Here is a 17,796-nt window from a genome sequence, read left to right as displayed (position 1 = left end):
CAGTCCAGTAGATGTCGCTGCGGATGTGTTGACGCACGCTGCCTTGTGTCACAAGCATTTCCGGCCGCGGGATATTGCGCTGAGTCATTCAGAAACAAAACATGGAGGAGAAAATATTGCAATGCATCGCAATAATCGTGATAGAATCGCATTGTGGCCTGTGAATCGTGATTCGAATCGAATCGTGACGTCTTTGGCAATACCCACCCCTAGTTTCTATGCCAAAACATGTTATCGTATAAGACCTATTTGGTATTATGTTTTTTTAGCAAGGCATGCATAACAGGGACCAGGTTTAAAGTGATACTTTCCGCTGACTAGAACCCCCCATGAACACTCAATCTACCTGTGCATAGAGTATAACAATGCCATGCTGGAGTAAAATGTCTGTTCTGTATTGTCAAAGACATTCCTTGCACAAAGAGATCTACCTGATGGCCAGATGGAGACTTCGGGAGGCTGTTCTAGTTATGAAGGGCAACCAGCAATTCCTCAAGGTAGTGGGGGCTCAGAATAGTACACCTTGACCATCATCAGCTAATTCTTTTGGAAAGCTCCATCTAAGCTACAACAGCAACAAAATTCACCTCTCTGGTTCTATTTTGAATTTTGTTATCAGATCAAAGCTGGCCCCTCTCTCTTGGGAACCAAAAAGTGTGCTAAACTGTTCTCAAGTGCCCCTCTGGGCCCTGCCTTTTTTCTTTTCTAGGTCTTCTGTTTCTAAATTTAATAAAAATACTTAAATATGTTATTTGATTTAATGCCTAACCAGGTTGTTTTTGTGAAACTATCCAACATACCCTTTTCTATTACAATCTAAACCCAACTCATTAGTATTGGCATTAATTCTACAATATATTCTCATAAGTTATCTGTAGTCTTTTTTCTTCTTCAATACTATATTGAAATGTGGAACTTATGCCGTTGCTCCATTATGCCTTGCTTCTGTGTTTTTGGAAAATTTGGACTTTTGAATGTACTCCTGCCTACTTTAATATTAGAAATTGAATGAAAGCTAAATATGTTGGTTCTGCAATGCATTTTTTTATTCCTTTTTTGGGCAATTGTTACTTGCTCCTCTTATAAGAAAGGCCTTTTTATATATTGTCTTTGGTTATGAATAACTAGTATATAGACAAATTAAACATCATGAATACATGGATGTTAGTTTCAAACAATATTTTTCTTAAAAGATATAGAAACACAGGAAAATACATGAATAGCAGTTCGAAATTCACTTTAGAAGCAAGAAGAGCATCCTATAAAATCATAAAAATAAGACCTTCAAAATAAGAGTCTGTCTCACGGTTTTATAATATAAGAAAGTTTCTAATAATGACCCCAAGCTAATGAAGTCTGTTTTATTTTTCCAAGCTGAGCTGAGCCAAAAAATTGTTTTTCAAACAAGTTTTCAGCTTTTTATATTTAAAAATAATTAGTTTTTATCTTTTCCCTTTGTATGGTCAGAGGAAAATGCTAAATAAATATCTTTAGGTGACAGGGTTTGACATTTAGAGCTTCAGCGTGTATTTTTTTTAATAATTTAAAGCGCAAAATAGAAGCAGGCTTCCGTCCACACCTCCCTCTGCATTATTCACAGTCATATGACTTGTATTTCCTGGCACTGTCATCGCGCCTGACTGAGCGTCTGTCTCTTTACTGTTTTCATTTCTTCTCAGCGACTGAAGATCCAAACCCCGCTGCGATCATGTCCAGATATGCTGCATTTGTTTTCCTTCTCTCTCTTGGACTCGGTACGTATCACCGCAGATTTTTATTTATTTATTTTTTTTCTGAAGTAGTAAAAATAACGAAAGTTTGGATCGGTTTCACAGAAGTGACGTGATTAAACTATACTCCAGGCCTTCATCGGTTAAATAAAAATAACTGTTGAAGATATATTTTTTTTATTGTCACCGTTTTATAATTTGCATATGTAAATGCTTTCAATAAATTGAATAACATTTTTTTAAAAGATATTAATGCCGGTTGATGGAACGCAGTCGTAGTGTTTTTGCAGCTGTAGCTTCGTTGCTAATTGTTACTACGTCAACGTAAAACTCTCTCAAAAGAATAAAGCTTCGAAGTACATTAAAACATAAAACAACCTTTAATTATTGAATTCATACCTAAGCTAGACTTTGAGGTGCTTAAATCCCCTTCATACAAATAAACGGTACTAATATATGAGCTACTGTTTGGAGTAACTGATGTTGGCTAACTTGGCCGTTAGCAGGCTTACCGATTAGGTAACATTTTTTCCTAGGAGCTTAAGCTCGAGTTACAGGTAGAGTCTTGAACTTTCTATTCTTATGTGTTAAGAAGGTAAAGAATCCGAGACTACAAAGAAATGGCTGTTAAAAAATGTCCCTTATCAATGTTTAACTTTAGACCCTTTCTGAACTAGCCGAGCTAACATTAGCATCTTTTAGCAGCAGGTTAGCAGCGGCTAACTTTTGTGTTTTGGAGTTGACCTTTATTTTATTTTATTGCACTCATAGAGTTGCATCTCATAAAAATATAAAAAGAGCATCAAGTACATTTTAAATTATGTCAAGGACAGGTTTAAAACATCTGCGTGCCTGCATGTTAAAATCTGAAATACTTATTTATGTCCCTCAGGTTACATTAAAAATTGTTCTTGAGTTATATTTTTTAATTCTTTATATATTTATTACAAATTTTATTTACAAAATTCATTATTTTAGGTTTTCTAAGTTAGTTTTTACAGAGCTGATCATTTTTCTTAACACCTTTTTTTTGTCTTTAAAAAAAAAATGGAAATGTGTTATAGCCTTCTTTCAGTCAGCTGACACCCAGTGTGCAGCAGCATGTGGGGAAGAGATGGTGCTTTATTATGCAGCGGGAAAAACTCAGCTGAATGATGGCTCCCTTGAAGGATTTTAAACCATAGAGAACTGCTAGGTGTAAACTTTTAGGGGTTTTCAGACTTCGGTAGCAGCACATGATTATCAGTATAAATTAGAGACAGACTGATTCAGAGAAACTGACCAAGGATCTGTTTGTCAGGAAGTTGTAGTGTCAAATGTTTTACACTTGGACTCAAAGCAGCCACAGTAGGAGTGACTGCTATAACCACAGCTTCTGTCACAGACAGTACATGCTAAAGTAAGATCAGTGGCTAACATTGAAAGATTAAACATTGGTTTAATCTATTTTCCTTCAAATATATTGGGTTTCATCTAAAATAAAGTGCTAAATGTTAAGTACACGGATCTGCTGTAAGACAGCTCGACTTGATATGTTAAAAAATTCTGCTTACTGGCAGGTGCCCCAATTATTCAATCTTAGTCATAAGTTGAATCGTTGTTGCAGCTGCTTCTGATTGTCCCGCATTGTCTCTCATGTGACTTTTGTTTTGGCTCTGGCTTATGTACAGATAAATCCCTGCCCAGTCTCCACCTGACCCACACAGTAAACGTCTCGCCACTTGGTACTAATAAACATGTAGAGGGATTGGTTTTTATATGTTTATGCTTACTGGAAATTTCTGCCAGAGTTTGAGGTGATGACAAAGCACAATGCTAAAGCCTTATCAGTTATCTAAATGGACCTTGTTCTCTCCGCTAACCTGTATATGGGGATTCGCACAGTGCGTTATCAGTGGACTTTGCTGCAGCTGCTTTTTTAAACCAGTTTTAGCTCACACTGATGGCTTTAGCATCCACTTTTGATTTTTATTTCACAAATATCTTGCTCACTTAAACACAGACTCTTAAATATTTGTTGCTATTCTGATGGGTCTATTTAACACATTGAAGCTGACATACAGGAAACTGTTTTTGTGGTTTTCTTAGCCTGAAACCAAACTTCTTTATTTTTTTTTAATAAAAAAAATATATATATATATTGTTAGCTCTGTTTGCTTGCAAGATTAAGCACATCTCCTGACAACAACAAACAGTTTTGTCTGTGTTGTTGCAGATATCTTTAGGCCGATTCTTACAGCCGATATTGCTTTTTCTATTTAAATTATGAAAATAACACACTGATGTGACGATACAACATATTTTACACAAGTTTTGGTTTGATTACATATGAAACATCCACTGACAAATCAAGCAAAACATTACCAATGGATTAGCTAATGGGGGAGTGGCAATTGACGTCTTCCATGTGATCAGAAGGCACGGCTGCTTAATGCACTAATGATTCGTATCATGTACATGTCAACTGATACAAAGAAAAAAAAAGCTCTATGTCTAATATCTCCAAAGATGTCAACCAGTCTTTCTCTAATTACTACTGATAATCTTTAAGATGCTTCTGCTCCCTGATTGCCTACCACCTGTGATAAAGTCCATGGATTAAACAGACTTTCTAAAGGAAAATACTGACTGTGCATTTTGGAGCAGAAACTAGACAGAATAATAAAAGGAGCCCTCTGTAGAAACCATAGGACTAGATTTTGCCAAAGCATAAATCGACAATATCAGAGAGGAGACCTAGGGCTCTCATTTCCCTCGTATAGATGGAAACCTTTAGATGGTCAGTCATTCCTCAGGCTCTAAACCACTGATGCATTTATGGTGGAATGGGCTGACTGTAGTCTTGAAAGCTAAACTGTTCATGTGTAGCACACAGGATTAGCTATATGTATTGTTAATCTGGGATGGCTCCCACTGAATGTGTTCGTATAGAGGAGGGACGTTTGGCGGAACCTTCAGAGCTAATTGGGTGGAGCGATTCTTGGCGCACACACCTACCAAAGTTTGCTTTTTAGCCAAACAAAGAAACTACAACAAAACATTTTAAAGATAAAATGCTGGGTTTTGACACACAGATGTGACAGAAGCAGCTATGCTTACATCCTCCTGCGATGTTCACTTTAAGCCAGCTCTTGAATCTTGTGATCTTTTTATCACGGCTTCAGGTCTCACCTTAAAACCAGAATACTACAACATGATTGGCTGAACCGTTTTTCTGAAATCTCCAGTGGTTGAGCTGGATGGATTCTCGTGTGTTATTGTATGCACAAATAGTGAAAGAAATCCGCTTAGAGGCAAAGTTATGCAGACTGATATTGCAGACTATCAGATTGTAAAACAAAACTCTCTAATCTCAATTTATTGGACTGTTTTTCAGGCATAATTTCTTTCAAAAAACTGTCACCTTTCATGACCTTATGGTAGCGGAAGCATGTTTGGATGTTGTTTGATTTAGAAGATGGGAGATATGAAAGCAAGAACACAGTAGCCAAATGTTCATCTAGAGCACCAGGTGGGAATTTATCTTCTAGTAATTGATGACGTGCAGCTGAGGCTGGAATAACAAAGTTAGGACATCACAAAGTCAGCGAATTTATCATTAGTGGCCTGAGGGGAAAAAAAACAAAACAAGATGAGGACTTTTAAGGGGAAGAAATGTCTGTAAGGTAAATAAATATAGTTACTTAATGGTTTTCTAATCTTTTTTTCAACCAAAGTAACACAGTTTGTTTTCTTTCAGTGTCCCAGCGGTCCAACGCCATTGAGGTAAAAGTTAAAGACGGGGACAAGTTGTGTCTTTATGCCAACCTGACGCTCAGCTTCTCAGTCTCCTATCAAGTACCTGAAAATAAGGTGGGTGTCTAGCAACACTTTCATTTTTCTATCAGTCTCCTGTTTTACAATCCTTTTAAAAATGAAATAAGAATCCTTTATGGTCTTTGCATACATCAACGTGCACAAGTAGATAAAAAAAAAAGTCATATAGAGGTACAGCTCCATAAAATAAAGGAACTTAACCACATTGCACAGGCCCCAGGAACCCCCAACCCAACTAATATTCTCACACACCACACTTAAATGTGCTTAAATGTATGGTAAATGCAAGGAGTACTACAGCAGGAGTAGTGGTTGCTTCTGAAATAAAACAAATCCAGGTTCCAGTGTTGTTTACTTCGCTTATATCACAGCTGCTTTCCTCTTATCAGCCTTCTGAACCACGTGGTTGTCATATCACTGAGGAAGCCAGAGTTATCATTAAAGGGGAAATGGGGGAGGTCATGACAAAAGCAAGCAAAATCTTGCTATTCAGCATTTCATTCAGTGCATTTTCCTGATGTACATCCTTGAGTTGTTTTGCCAAATAATTTCCCTTGGTACATTTTAGACAAAAGTTGAAAATAAGACTTTTTAGTGGTTTTAAAACTCTCAAACACCATTAAATGTTTCCTTTTTTATAGTATAGAATCTTTAATAGATGTTTAAAATAACTTAAAAAATGCTATTTAAAAATAGTTTGATTCAGGTAGCTTACAGGATAGTAATTTATGCTGTAGTTCTAAACAGCATTATTGCGTGAGCGAGTAAGCAGCACTCCCTTTTTAAGAGCTGTTACACCTAGATTCCTTTTTATTGGGCCTTACGGTTGTTGTAAAACATTGAGGCAGCAAAAGTTGCTGAAAAGTTATCATCAAGTTATTTATAAAGTGCTTTACAAATAAAAAAAACAACCAAACTGTTTTACAGATGAATAAAAACTAAGGGAAACTAAAAGGAAGACAGAAAAAGCTAAGCACTATAACTTAGGTGTGGCAAGAGAACAATAAAATCAGCAAAGGCAACGAAAAAAAAACAGGACTGGCCTCATGGACAGGAATAGAAATCTGCTTTAAAAGAGATGAGGAATGGTCTGACCAGCAAACCTCAGAGAAACAGGGAGGCTGTTCCAGAGCTTTTGGGCTGCAGCTTATAAAGCTCTAAATGGCTTATAGATCTATTGGTGAGACGTGGATGTAAATGCTTGTTGACATAAAGAGGAACCAAACCAGTTGCTCATTTAAAAACTAAAAGGAAAAGTTAAAGGTTTGCGTTGTCATTTTGTCCCTGTTAGCAGGGGAAAAGAGTCTAAATTAATGTAACTATAGACGAAGTTGCAGTTGTCCAGCCTAGATGTAATAAAAGCATGAAATGAATAAATAACTCAATGGCATTAATCAAGTTAAGATAAACCATCAGTTTACTAATAAGTCTCTGTTAATAACAGCAGGCCTGAGCTATTGCACCCTCACCAATGAATATCTTAAATATGCAGGTGCTCTTGCAGCCAAATTAAGAGAACAAAAATGTGTCTCTGAAAGTGTTTAAAGGATTATAACGCATATTTCATGGTTTTTGCACGTTCTCCCCTCTGGTGACGAGTTGAAACGATCCCAGTTGTGTACACGCATCAGGCTTTACTGATGTGTGCACAAGTGGTTCAGAACTGTGGCCAATTAACACATATATAAATGAACTTAATAATACTTATTACATTTGAAGCAAAAATAAAGCTTCTATGTAAACAGGTGTTTTAAAATTACAAGATATAGCCGCTGCCTAAAAATTGCTCGCTGTAATTGTATTGATGTGTATGATAGAAATCAGTGTCATTCATACAAGATCCAATCAGTTGATTTGATGATATCGGAGCATATATCTGATTGGTGTATCTCTAGCTGTAATGCACAAGTGTTTTCTTTCAATGTTAATGTCTTCTGAGGTAAGAAAGTTTTATGTAATGAATTTTTTTCTAATGGAGCGTTGTATTTTTATAACAAAAACAGGACCATTCAATGGGCAGATCTAAGCTCTTTGCTTGTTGAAAGCTGGCCAAATACTTTCTCTTGTGTTTCTCGATCAGACCTACAGTTTTTGCCCTTTGCATTGCTCTATAAAAATGTTTTATTTTCTTAGTTTTGTGTGGAGTTTTTAATGGGGTTTGAGGTTCACCTGTTGCTGGTCTTTTGTGATCCATCGACAAAGAAAGTCGCCCATGTTCTCTTGCTGTGGCGGAGGCTCAGCAAATATTTATTTACCTTTAAAAGAAAGAGCTATATGGAAATGTGAAGATTAAGACAACTGCAGGATCTAAATGGTTCTTCTTAAAAGGAGGTTGGACCAACGCATATTCAACACTAGCTGGAACATTACCGAAATGGGCCAGAACTAACGTGATTTATTGATTATGTCCACTAACCTGTAATTATGAATAAAATGTATATTCTCTACCATTCGACGGAGTGGAAAAGCAACATCACCAATGACATTACTTCTGTGCTTCAGTTAATTAGTGATGCGCCAGATAAGGCATCATGTGCTGCTTTACTATCTTTGTCACATGCCCAAGAAACACCTGATGGTTCCCATGAACATCATCTAAACTAATGATTCAAATTTTAATTGCTAAAAGTTTAGTATTGAGAATTAAATGGCAATACAATTTTATGGTTTTCATTTCTGGAGGCTATCATAAAAATTCCAACATTAGATTAGTAATTAGGCCAAGTATAGTAGGCTTTAACCACGCTATGTGTAACAGATGTTTTTACAGCTGTATAAAAGTTGCTTTTATTTGATAACTTTTTTATCCTTTAAGGAATTTTCTTTATGATTAGATTAAAAGTCTTTGATGTGAAAGAACGTCTTTTCCTCTGTTGATAAAACAAACAAGGTCTGAGAGGCTGCAGTGGTTTAGACCCAAGAACAAGGAAGTTTATCAGGCAGCAGAAACCCTTTATACAAGACAGATCAGTAAAAAGACAGACAGATTTTTATTTTGTACACACAAGTGCAAACAAAAAGAAATTTCGTTAAATACAGCTCTCTAGACTATTTCATTTTTTAAAGTGCAGCCTTGATAAGGTAAGCAGCAGTGATATTTTTATTGAAAAGGGTATAATTAGTCCAGTTTAGGGAACATCTAACTATTCATTAACAGAAAGGCAAGAATAAACCAACTGATTTCCCAAAGAAGTACAACAATAGAAACATTACGGCTCAAATAAAAGTTAACCCACATAAACCGCAACATTTTAAAAAAATAAAACAAAAAGAGATATGGACTTTTAAGTCTGGGCTGATTTAGGGAACATATTACAGTTGTAATGTTGATAGTGTGATGATTGTTCTCTCTTTCAGAGTGAAACCGTTTCATTTGAGCTTCCTGATTCTGCCTCGTCGGATGCTAGTAAATGTGACGACACAAGCTCCATCCTGATGCTCACTTTCGAAGACAGACACTCCTGGAGCGTTAACTTCACCCAGAAAGACAACACTTACCAGGCCGACGTCATAACCTTCACCTACAATCTTAATGACTCCCACATCTTCCCAAATTCTTCAGCCAACGGTAACTTCTGTTCTCACTTCATAGTTGGAAAAAAAACATGCTTAAACAAGCTGTGACTTTAAAAAAACAACAATCTTTTCTTGCTTGTAGGAACCGTATCTGTGACAGTAAAGCCTGACATTGCCAATATTGGCTTGGACACGTGCTACTCCTGCAAAAGTGAAGACACGATCGCAGCTTCGCCAGAGGTCAACATGACTCTGTCAAACGTGCTCATACAGGCTTTCGTCGTCAATGGAACCAAGAGCGAGAACTGTAAATGCAGAAACAGACACTCTTCTCTTCTAGGCATGATCTTTGTCCCACATATCTAATTCTGATTCGTCCTCTCCTTTTTACAGTAACTAGCTGCGCCGCAGATTTGCCGAAAACTACCACCACCGCTCCAGTCACCAATAAAACAACTGTGGCACCAACCAACGCCACTACCACCGTGGCACCGACCACAAATGCGACTACCACCATGGCACCGACCACAAACGCGACTACCACCATGGCACCGACCACTAACGCAACCACGACTGCTCCTCCTACCACCCCAACACCCACTCTCCCCACTCCCACCGTTGGGAACTACTCCGTCAAGCCTGATGTGAACAGCACGGCCTGCCTGCTGGCCAGCTTTGGCCTGAGGATTGGTTTCAAACAGAACGAGGTATCTTCATCAGTGCAGAATTTAGCAGCTGTCTCAGAACGATCTTGATTCTTTAAAACGGTCCACTGATGTTTCAACTTTATTTTGTCTTTGTTAGAAATATCAGGAAACGAACTTTGAGCCTCCAGCTGAAGCTTCTGGGATATGTGGAGTCAACAGCAGTGAGCTTCAGTTGGTGTCTGGAAACATCACTGTTAAGCTCACCTTCGTCAGTGTGAGTTTCCAGCAATAACAGTGTTTTAGTTTTAGAGTAAAACTGCTTAGCTTCTCTTATGGAGAAAGATAAAACCACACTATTGAAAAATTTAACTTAAAATTGATTTATTTTTCAGTATTGGCTGATTCTTAAAAAACAAATGTGCTGTAACCTCAGACAACTCAGTTCCAACAATCCAAAAAAAAAAAAAGAGTATGAAAAGGCAAAGAAGATATAAATTAGGCATTTCATTAACAAGCCACGATAAAAAGACTTCATAATATAAAATATTAAGTTATAAAAATGCACCAATAAGCTTTTTTATGGTGTTAAAAGTGTTATTAAAATGTTTTACTTTACTACTTCTGCTGGTCATCAAGAAGTTTAAGCATTTTTTTTAACCTTAATTGTTTTACGGCTTGTTCTTTGGGGAAATTGTGTTAACAGTGGGATGTTAAATGCATTGAGTAAGCCTTAAATGATAGAGGATGATATTATAATGGCTGTTCACTTCATGGATTGCTTTCAGATAAATAATCGGCCTCAACTAAATGTATGAATTAAGTTATGAAAAGAACATTTAAAATCTAATTTGGTTGAATTTTCTTAGCATGGCAACTTTAGGTAAAAAAAACTCTTTAAAAAGAAAAAGGAAAAGAAAATGCAAATCTAAATACTACAAGAAACCTGGTGCCAATCTTTCTAACTAATAAGGAATGGATACACTTGCAAAGCAGCATGCGGCAAAAACATGATTGCTTTTGAATCAGTTTCTATTGTTTTGGTTAAAAATAAATCTTAATTTACTCTTATGCTTCAGACCTGTACCTAGTTTATAAAGGATCATTGAGCGAAAGTTTTATTCCCTTTTTCTTTTTTTTTTTATTTTGCAGATTTTTAATGTTCAGGTGTTGTACCAGATCTTTGTAGTTTTTGTTGTTGTACACCTACTACATTTAATATAGTCCGAATCTTGAATTCTGAGGGTATTTTGTAGGGGTGTCTGGATACAATATTTTCCTTTCCAATAAAAAAAAAAAAATTGCAGCTTTGATTATTGAGCGATACCAAAACACGCTCAGCTCATACATACTTTTAGTACTTAATTTGTATAGTGGCATCGTAGGAAAGACTTAATCACGTGATGTTACTCAAACAGAGGATAATAGTCGACAACAAAATGTGTGAAAACTGATTGATTTATCATTAACTTGTTGGTTATTTAATCTTAAATATTGGCTGCTTATTTTGAATATTTCAGATACTAGCCGATATATTCCAGTACTCCGTTCTTTGGCTGATATCTGAGTGATTTCCACGATCTAGATGAAGGATTTATTGCACAATATGAAAATATGTGGTGTATTTTTTGGCCATCTCTATGAGCATCAGCAGGGAGATGCATATTTTTAACATCTTTTTTTATAGCACAGGTGTTAAAATATGAGAACTTCCCAGAATAAATCAGGAAGTGAGAAGAGATGAATTATAAATGGTCATTAGGGCTTAACAATCATAAAAGAAAGGGGAAGTTGTTAAGAGAGTGTGCCGCTTGTTAACTCTCTGTCTGTCCGACATTATCTGAGTCTATAGGAAGGCCATACACCCAAAAAAAGCCTTCAATTTTTTCTTTTCTTTTTTTTCTTTTACAGGATTCAAAGAAGTTCCACCTGCAGGCCATAAATGTCAACATCAGCTCAGGCTCTGGTAAAGACCAGCAGTCTGCCAGACTAGTCTTTATTTATTACCTCTGTTACACATCAACAAAGTTTCACAGGTTAAACAAGCAAAGCAGGAGATAACGTTGGTGCTGCGTTGTCTTTGTTTTGTCTTCAAGGGGATTTTGTTCAGGGAAGCACAAACCTGACTCTGTGGGAGGCCACTGTTGGCAGCTCCTACATGTGCAACAAGGAGCAAAACTTCACCATCAACGACCTGCTCTCCCTCTACACCTTCAGCCTGCACGTGCAACCATTTGGAGTGAAGAACGGCCTTTATAGCACAGGTGAGTGTTTACTTGTTTTTTATCCTTTTATACTGTCAGGGACTGGGGCAGACACCTGTTCACCTGTTTGTTTTGGTAGAACACGTTTAATATAAGAAATTCAATGTAATGTTATTTTTGTATAAGGGAGTCTTTAAATTCCTGTGACTTTTTGACATTTTGTCATTTTAAAACCACAAATTTCACTGTATTTTATGGGGGTTTTATGTTGTAGAACAACAAAGATGTGCAAATGCTTGTAAAGCTAAAGGAAAATTCAACCTTAGTTGGGTTTGTCTACCTGCTTAGTGCATCTGTTACTGATCTTTTAAACTCATAAATCTGCTTTGATCAAAAACATCTTATAATAGCTCTGGTTTTTATGCCTTCCTTAACCCCTAACATGTTTGCCTCCCCTATATTTAGCTATATCGACAAAGTTCCTTGCCCCTTCCTAAGAAATACATTCCCACAGCATGATTCTGTCCCCACTGTGTTTCACTATAGGAGTGGTTTATTCAGGCAGCAATTACTATGATCTTATTGGTCGATCCAACAAAACCTTTAAACTTAATGTTCTATAACAAAGACCTTAGTTATTCTGTACAGATCCTTGAACTTTTCTACGTGTAGCTAACACAATCCATGGCTATTCTCTGTTTAGGTGGCGGGCCATGTTTTGGTAGTTTAGCGCTTATGTTCTCTAACCAAGGTCCTGATTTAAAGAAACACAGGTGGACTCTAGTTTAACAAACTGGAATTTATCTAAGATTATAGATGAAAATATTTTACTGCTTTGTCTAAGACAAAAAAAAATCCCAGTAAAATAGGGTGAAGTTATCAGGGTGGAAAAGGGCAAAATGTGAAGAAGTCAACAGGGTGTGTTTAGCAGCTCTACTGTGATCAATGATGGTGTATAACTTGGTTTTTCTTGCTGCCGTGATTTTAGGAAAAGGAAAAAAAAAACAAAAAAAAACACCTCACTGTTCCACCAGCTGACTCACTCTCCTTTTTATCTGCAGCCCATGAATGTTCACTGGATGACTCCAGCATCCTAATCCCAATCATTGTTGGCGCTGCTCTGGCTGGCTTGATTCTCATTGTAGTGATCGCTTACGTGATTGGTCGAAGAAAGACCCATGCTGGATATCAGACCCTTTAAATCCCTGTGTGCATTTGTTCCTGAGTTTGGTCACGGGGTTCCCAAGCCTGGTCCTTGGCTTTGATCTGGCAAATGTCTTTAAAATCGGAGCTAAACACAAAATATGGTGGGAAAAAAAAATATCTTTTTAGGATCAGTTGGTATTAAAATAAAGGAAAAATGAACCATATGAGCATTTTTTCTTATCAGGGCCTCTAATGGCTTTAATAACACATTGACATTAGTCCAAAAACACATTGGCTATTTTCCCCTCAAGGACCAATCTTGATTATCCCCATAGTTTTTGTTTTTTGTTTTGTTTTTATCCTGTTGTCTTTTCCATTTTGCTTTTTGTTAATCCTGCAGTTCAGATAAACAAAATCACACAAAGCCTTATGCTCTGTATGCTGGTGCAAAGATCCCTGAATGTTTATTGTCTCTGGTCACTAGTTTTCACACCAATGTTCACCTTTATGATCCTGCACTTGTTCAGTACACCTCCTCTTTTTTTTTTTTTTGGTTTATGGTTTTATTTTTCATCCTATTAATTATCAAATCAAGGAACTTAAGCTCCTTTCTGTTTTTATTCCCAGAATTTCACAAACATGAATAGGTCAAGTTGGCTTTTCCTCTCGTTTTATTCACTTTAGATCAGAAGAAATATTGGGAATTTATGGCCGTTCATGTTATGAATGCAACGTCAGATTTGGTTTTACTTTACAGATATTCTCTCATTGTTAGCATCGACATCAGGCAGTTCTGGTTTAGATAGAAACAATGGTTTCTGCATCAGGTATAAAGTGCAAACAGAATAAGATGATAATAGTGCACGATGAAGCCATTGTTAACCTAATTAATTAAACCTGTGTGAATCGTGTTTTGCTGTTTGAACACACTCCTGCTAGAGCAAACTAGGAAGTGAGCTCCTTTTTTTTTCTAAATGATCGTCAGCAAACAGTGGCATTAAAATTAGAAAAGGGAAATTATTTTTGTCACTTTCAACGCAGATAATTCTGAAATCAGGATATTTGCATAGAAATGCACTAAGTGAGTCTTTATGTGTCGCTTGTTGTCAAATGATCTCTGCTTGTTAAGATCATCTGGATGAGATCCACGGTCCTGAAAACCTTTCACCTTGTCTTTAAACTTTAATGACGGTTTAAAGGTAAATCGGAATAAAGCTTTGGAGAAAAATGACAACAGAAGCAGTTTAACTGCAGAAAAGCTGAACATAAAAAAAAATCTTAGTACACTTTTGTTTTAAGAGGTGCACCAGTTTGGCCTTTTCTGAATTTTTGCTTTTGTCTGACTTCCTAGTCTGAACTTTTTTTTTCTTCTTTCTTTTAATAAAATATTCAAATATATCGCATTATTTACAATAATAAATGACAATAAAAAACAGGCAGAATGTGCTGCAGGTTGATGCTGAGAGAAACTCCTCAGGCTTTTTATAGCATTAAAAAACAGTTAAGACTTAACATGGAGGGAGTTCTTAGCTGTGTTTCATTTAATAAATAAATAAAATGAAAACAAAAAAGCAACTTTAAGCTTTTGGCTGTCTGATTTGCCACTGGTGCATCTCTAGTGATTTATTTTATTTTGTTACCAACTCTGTAGTAAAGCCTCCTAACCTTTGCTGGTCTGCAGCTGAAAGTCCAGTTAGCCTGTAGATTTTATTAGATTTGCGGCAGCTCAAACGCATCCATCAGCAGACGTTAATTTACCGCCATGTGTGTTCAGGTAATCGCTTACATTTCCTGGTTTTAAAAAAAACAGGTTCTTTCAGGAGCTTATTGGATCAGAAAGGTTTTCAGGACCCGGGGCGTTTGAGGTTTTAACCGTTTCAGGCATGGCAATCTGCAGAAAGTCTGTTAACAGAGACACGGTTGTCGCTGCGTGTTAGTTTTAGCAGAGTGAAAATTTGCTTTCACAGGTTTATTGTACATGTGTATGAATAATTGCTTTTAATGAAATTTGAGCTTTGATTATTTTTTTTTCTGCTTGTGATTTGTGTTGTCTTTATGTAAAGAAAAAAAACAAACCAACCGTGTTGCCTTACTTATCAAGATGGTCCAGTTGCACCAACAAAGGTTTTAACTGGACTTCTCATTCTGACATCAGACCACTCATTAATATGCTTTTTGCTTTTAATGAATCACTGACACTGGTGTGTTAAGTTAGAACTGCACATCTTTAAAAGGGAATCTGTGCTGCAGGACCATTTCTGTTCAGTTGAGGCAAACGACTGCTGATTACAGCTGCTTCCTCTCATGCTCTCTACTACATTACATTTGATTTGTTTGTCAATGAAGCGTCTTTAGTATTTTCAATGGAAATAAAAAATGTTTTGAAAATGTAAATATGGAATCCCCTGTTGTTGTTCATGCTTTTTAACGAATCTCTTTCCTCTGAGGTCAGTAAGACATTCACTCCTGTGCTCTCTTCATTCCCGTCTAGCTGAGGATTGCCTTGCTGATGAGGAGAGCTACATTATTCCCATAGCTGTCGGAGCTTCCCTGCTTTTTCTCGTACTTATTGTTCTGCTGGCTTATTTCATCGGGAGGAGGAGAAACATGGCGACGGGCTACCAGTCTTTCTAATCTTCCTTTCCTCGTTCAGAGTTGGGTGGTTGCTGTCTGTTTAACTCACTGCTTTTTACTAATCGGTGACAAGAAGGGCCTCGGATCAGTGTTTCTGTGGTGTATTGGTACTGATTGTTATCTTGTGGGCTTTTAATTTTGGAAATCTTTTTCTGGCTGACCGCAGGTTAGCTTTGAATAAAGACTGGAAACTCACTTAAACTACTCAACCTACTGATCATTACTTTCATCTTCTATCTTATGGTGAACTCGATATAAATACTGAGCTTATCCTGTCAAGGGAAGAAATTAAACCTAAAGATAATAAACTATTCAGCTTAATCCCACCATTTCAGCAGCTAGAAAGCTCAGTCTGTGTTGGAGTGGTAAATTATATTGTTTTTGAAAAGGTAATTAAAGCAAAGTAAGGCTAATGGATAAAAGCTTTCTTAGCTTTCATGAGAGACCATTGCTAAGCTTGTTTTGCTTTCCTTACACAGCTTAAGCTGTTTCCAGTTTTTATACTCAGCTTTTGGCTTAGACTTCAAATCAATATAATTGAGCATGTTACTTTTCCTAAATAAATCTTAATGTTTTGCATGCCACCTAATAATTTATCCTCGTGTTTTTCTGTAATCACTACCACATAGTTTCAATTTTTTATAGGTTCTGCTTTTGCTTATTGTTTAATCAGCCTTCTAACCCCAAACCTCCTTTACTTTCATTAGTACTGAAGCTCTAACCTCATGTCTGTCTATGTCTCTCTGTCCATCAGCTGAGGAATGCTTCCTGGACTCTGATTTGAGCTTTTTGGTGCCCATCGCAGTGGGTGTGGCCCTCAGCTTCCTAATCATCCTTGTGCTTATCTCTTACCTGATTGGTCGGCGGAAGAGCCGCACGGGGTACCAGTCTGTTTAAGTCCAGCTCTACTGCTTCTGCCTCTCCTCCCTTTTCCACCCTATCTGCTTCTGGGAAAAAAAAAAAAACAGACCCACACCTACTCTGCTTGTCGGTGCATCACAAAGCTTCCTGGATTTAACCCAGTTTCCCTCTAAGGCAGCGGCTCCTTGCAATAATCTTTAGCTTAATTCTCACATTCAATTTTAGCAGTTTATTTTTTTCCTGACAATTGACTGAATCAATTATAAAAAAAAATCTGATCAAAGAAGTATTGTTTTAATATTAACTGCATGTTAAACATAGATTGATGGTAAGTTACCCCTCCACTCCCTCCCCCACAGCTTCCTTCCTCTTTTCCTCCAACCCAGAGAGGCTTTTTGCCCTCGCTTTATGTGCTATACTATATGTGTAAATGAATCTTGTATAGAATGAATGATGTTGATTTTTTGATGAATGTAAGAGCCAGCTTGTTTCTGAGACGGATTTATTTTAGCTTCCATGTAACGAACAGCTAAACTTGTTGCACAACTAGTTGCTTGGTGAAAGGGAAAAACGATGTAACACTTTACCAGCATTTTGACCACTTTGTTTTATTTTATTTTATTGTGGTTTGACACTTTTCAATTGTCTTGGAATGTTCACATAAAAACATGTTGGAAATTGATTTGTTTGCTTTTAATTCTGAGGAAAAACATTTGAACTTTAATCTGCTGGATTTTTTTTTCAGACATTTTCTGACAGTTTAACAGTAAAAAGAAGTGATTCCACCCAGATTGGTCCGTGCATGTGTTTGGTAATTAATAATCTCAGCAGAAATCAGTAATAGAAGAAAAGGAAACAAGTGACTGTTTAAATCTCATTAATGTTTCGATTTCTAAATGTAAAACAAGCTTTTTTAATGATAAAAATGGAGTGGAATGTGTTTTGTTCTGCTTTTGTTTTTTTTCCTTAAAGAAAATTTTAAAAGAAATCGCACCACCGGCTAATAGAAACAAAGAATTGTTTGAATTTTGTTTTTTTAAGTTCTTCCAAATTCAACTATTTACTTTTTATCATTTAATAATTTGTTTGGCGGATAAAAAAAAAAAAAAAAAAGGAAGTTTTTCATAACGATCACATGGATGAATAACCTCAATCTTAATTTAACTATTTCTTTGTCTTTGGCCAGACAAACTAATAAAAGCTTGTATTTCATGTCCTGTTCTTCATTCCTGGTTTCTGATGGGA

General features: G+C 36.6%; 1 protein-coding gene across 5 annotated transcripts; it reads left to right on the top strand.

Annotated features, from left to right (window-relative positions):
• Positions 1-1,595: 1,595 nt before the first annotated feature.
• lamp2 (lysosomal-associated membrane protein 2) lies at positions 1,596-17,233 on the top strand. Of its 5 annotated transcripts, none has more exons than XM_038289544.1 (10): positions 1,596-1,754; positions 5,470-5,582; positions 8,904-9,114; positions 9,205-9,369; positions 9,456-9,563; positions 9,594-9,769; positions 9,867-9,983; positions 11,618-11,672; positions 11,803-11,970; positions 15,548-16,024. In XM_038289544.1, exons 1-10 carry the CDS (start codon positions 1,709-1,711, stop codon positions 15,688-15,690), a joined length of 1,302 nt encoding a protein of 433 aa, XP_038145472.1. In that variant the 5' UTR covers positions 1,596-1,708; the 3' UTR covers positions 15,691-16,024. The 5 variants fall into 5 exon arrangements, with proteins under 5 accessions (XP_038145472.1, XP_038145471.1, XP_038145469.1 ...); XM_038289543.1 differs by having other exon boundaries at positions 9,456-9,587; positions 9,618-9,769; XM_038289541.1 differs by lacking the exon at positions 15,548-16,024 and adding an exon at positions 16,445-17,233 and having other exon boundaries at positions 9,456-9,769.
• The last annotated feature ends 563 nt before the right edge of the window (positions 17,234-17,796 follow it).

The sequence above is a fragment of the Cyprinodon tularosa genome, unplaced genomic scaffold, assembly GCF_016077235.1.
Source record: "Cyprinodon tularosa strain WSP-4 unplaced genomic scaffold, ASM1607723v1 ctg27, whole genome shotgun sequence".
Lineage (NCBI taxonomy): Eukaryota > Metazoa > Chordata > Actinopteri > Cyprinodontiformes > Cyprinodontidae > Cyprinodon > Cyprinodon tularosa.
This window is presented reverse-complemented; position numbering and strand designations above follow the sequence as displayed.

What these genes read in the sequence shown, in the direction of transcription:
- lamp2 (XM_038289541.1), top strand. Translation starts at nt 1,709, where the DNA reads ATGTCCAGATATGCTGCATTTGTTTTCCTTCTCTCTCTTGGACTCG. An exon ending in TGGAACCAAGAGCGAGAACT is followed by an intron (nt 9,370 to 9,455) that starts GTAAATGCAGAA and finishes TCCTTTTTACAG; the next exon opens with TAACTAGCTGCGCCGCAGAT. An exon ending in TTGGTTTCAAACAGAACGAG is followed by an intron (nt 9,770 to 9,866) that starts GTATCTTCATCA and finishes TGTCTTTGTTAG; the next exon opens with AAATATCAGGAAACGAACTT.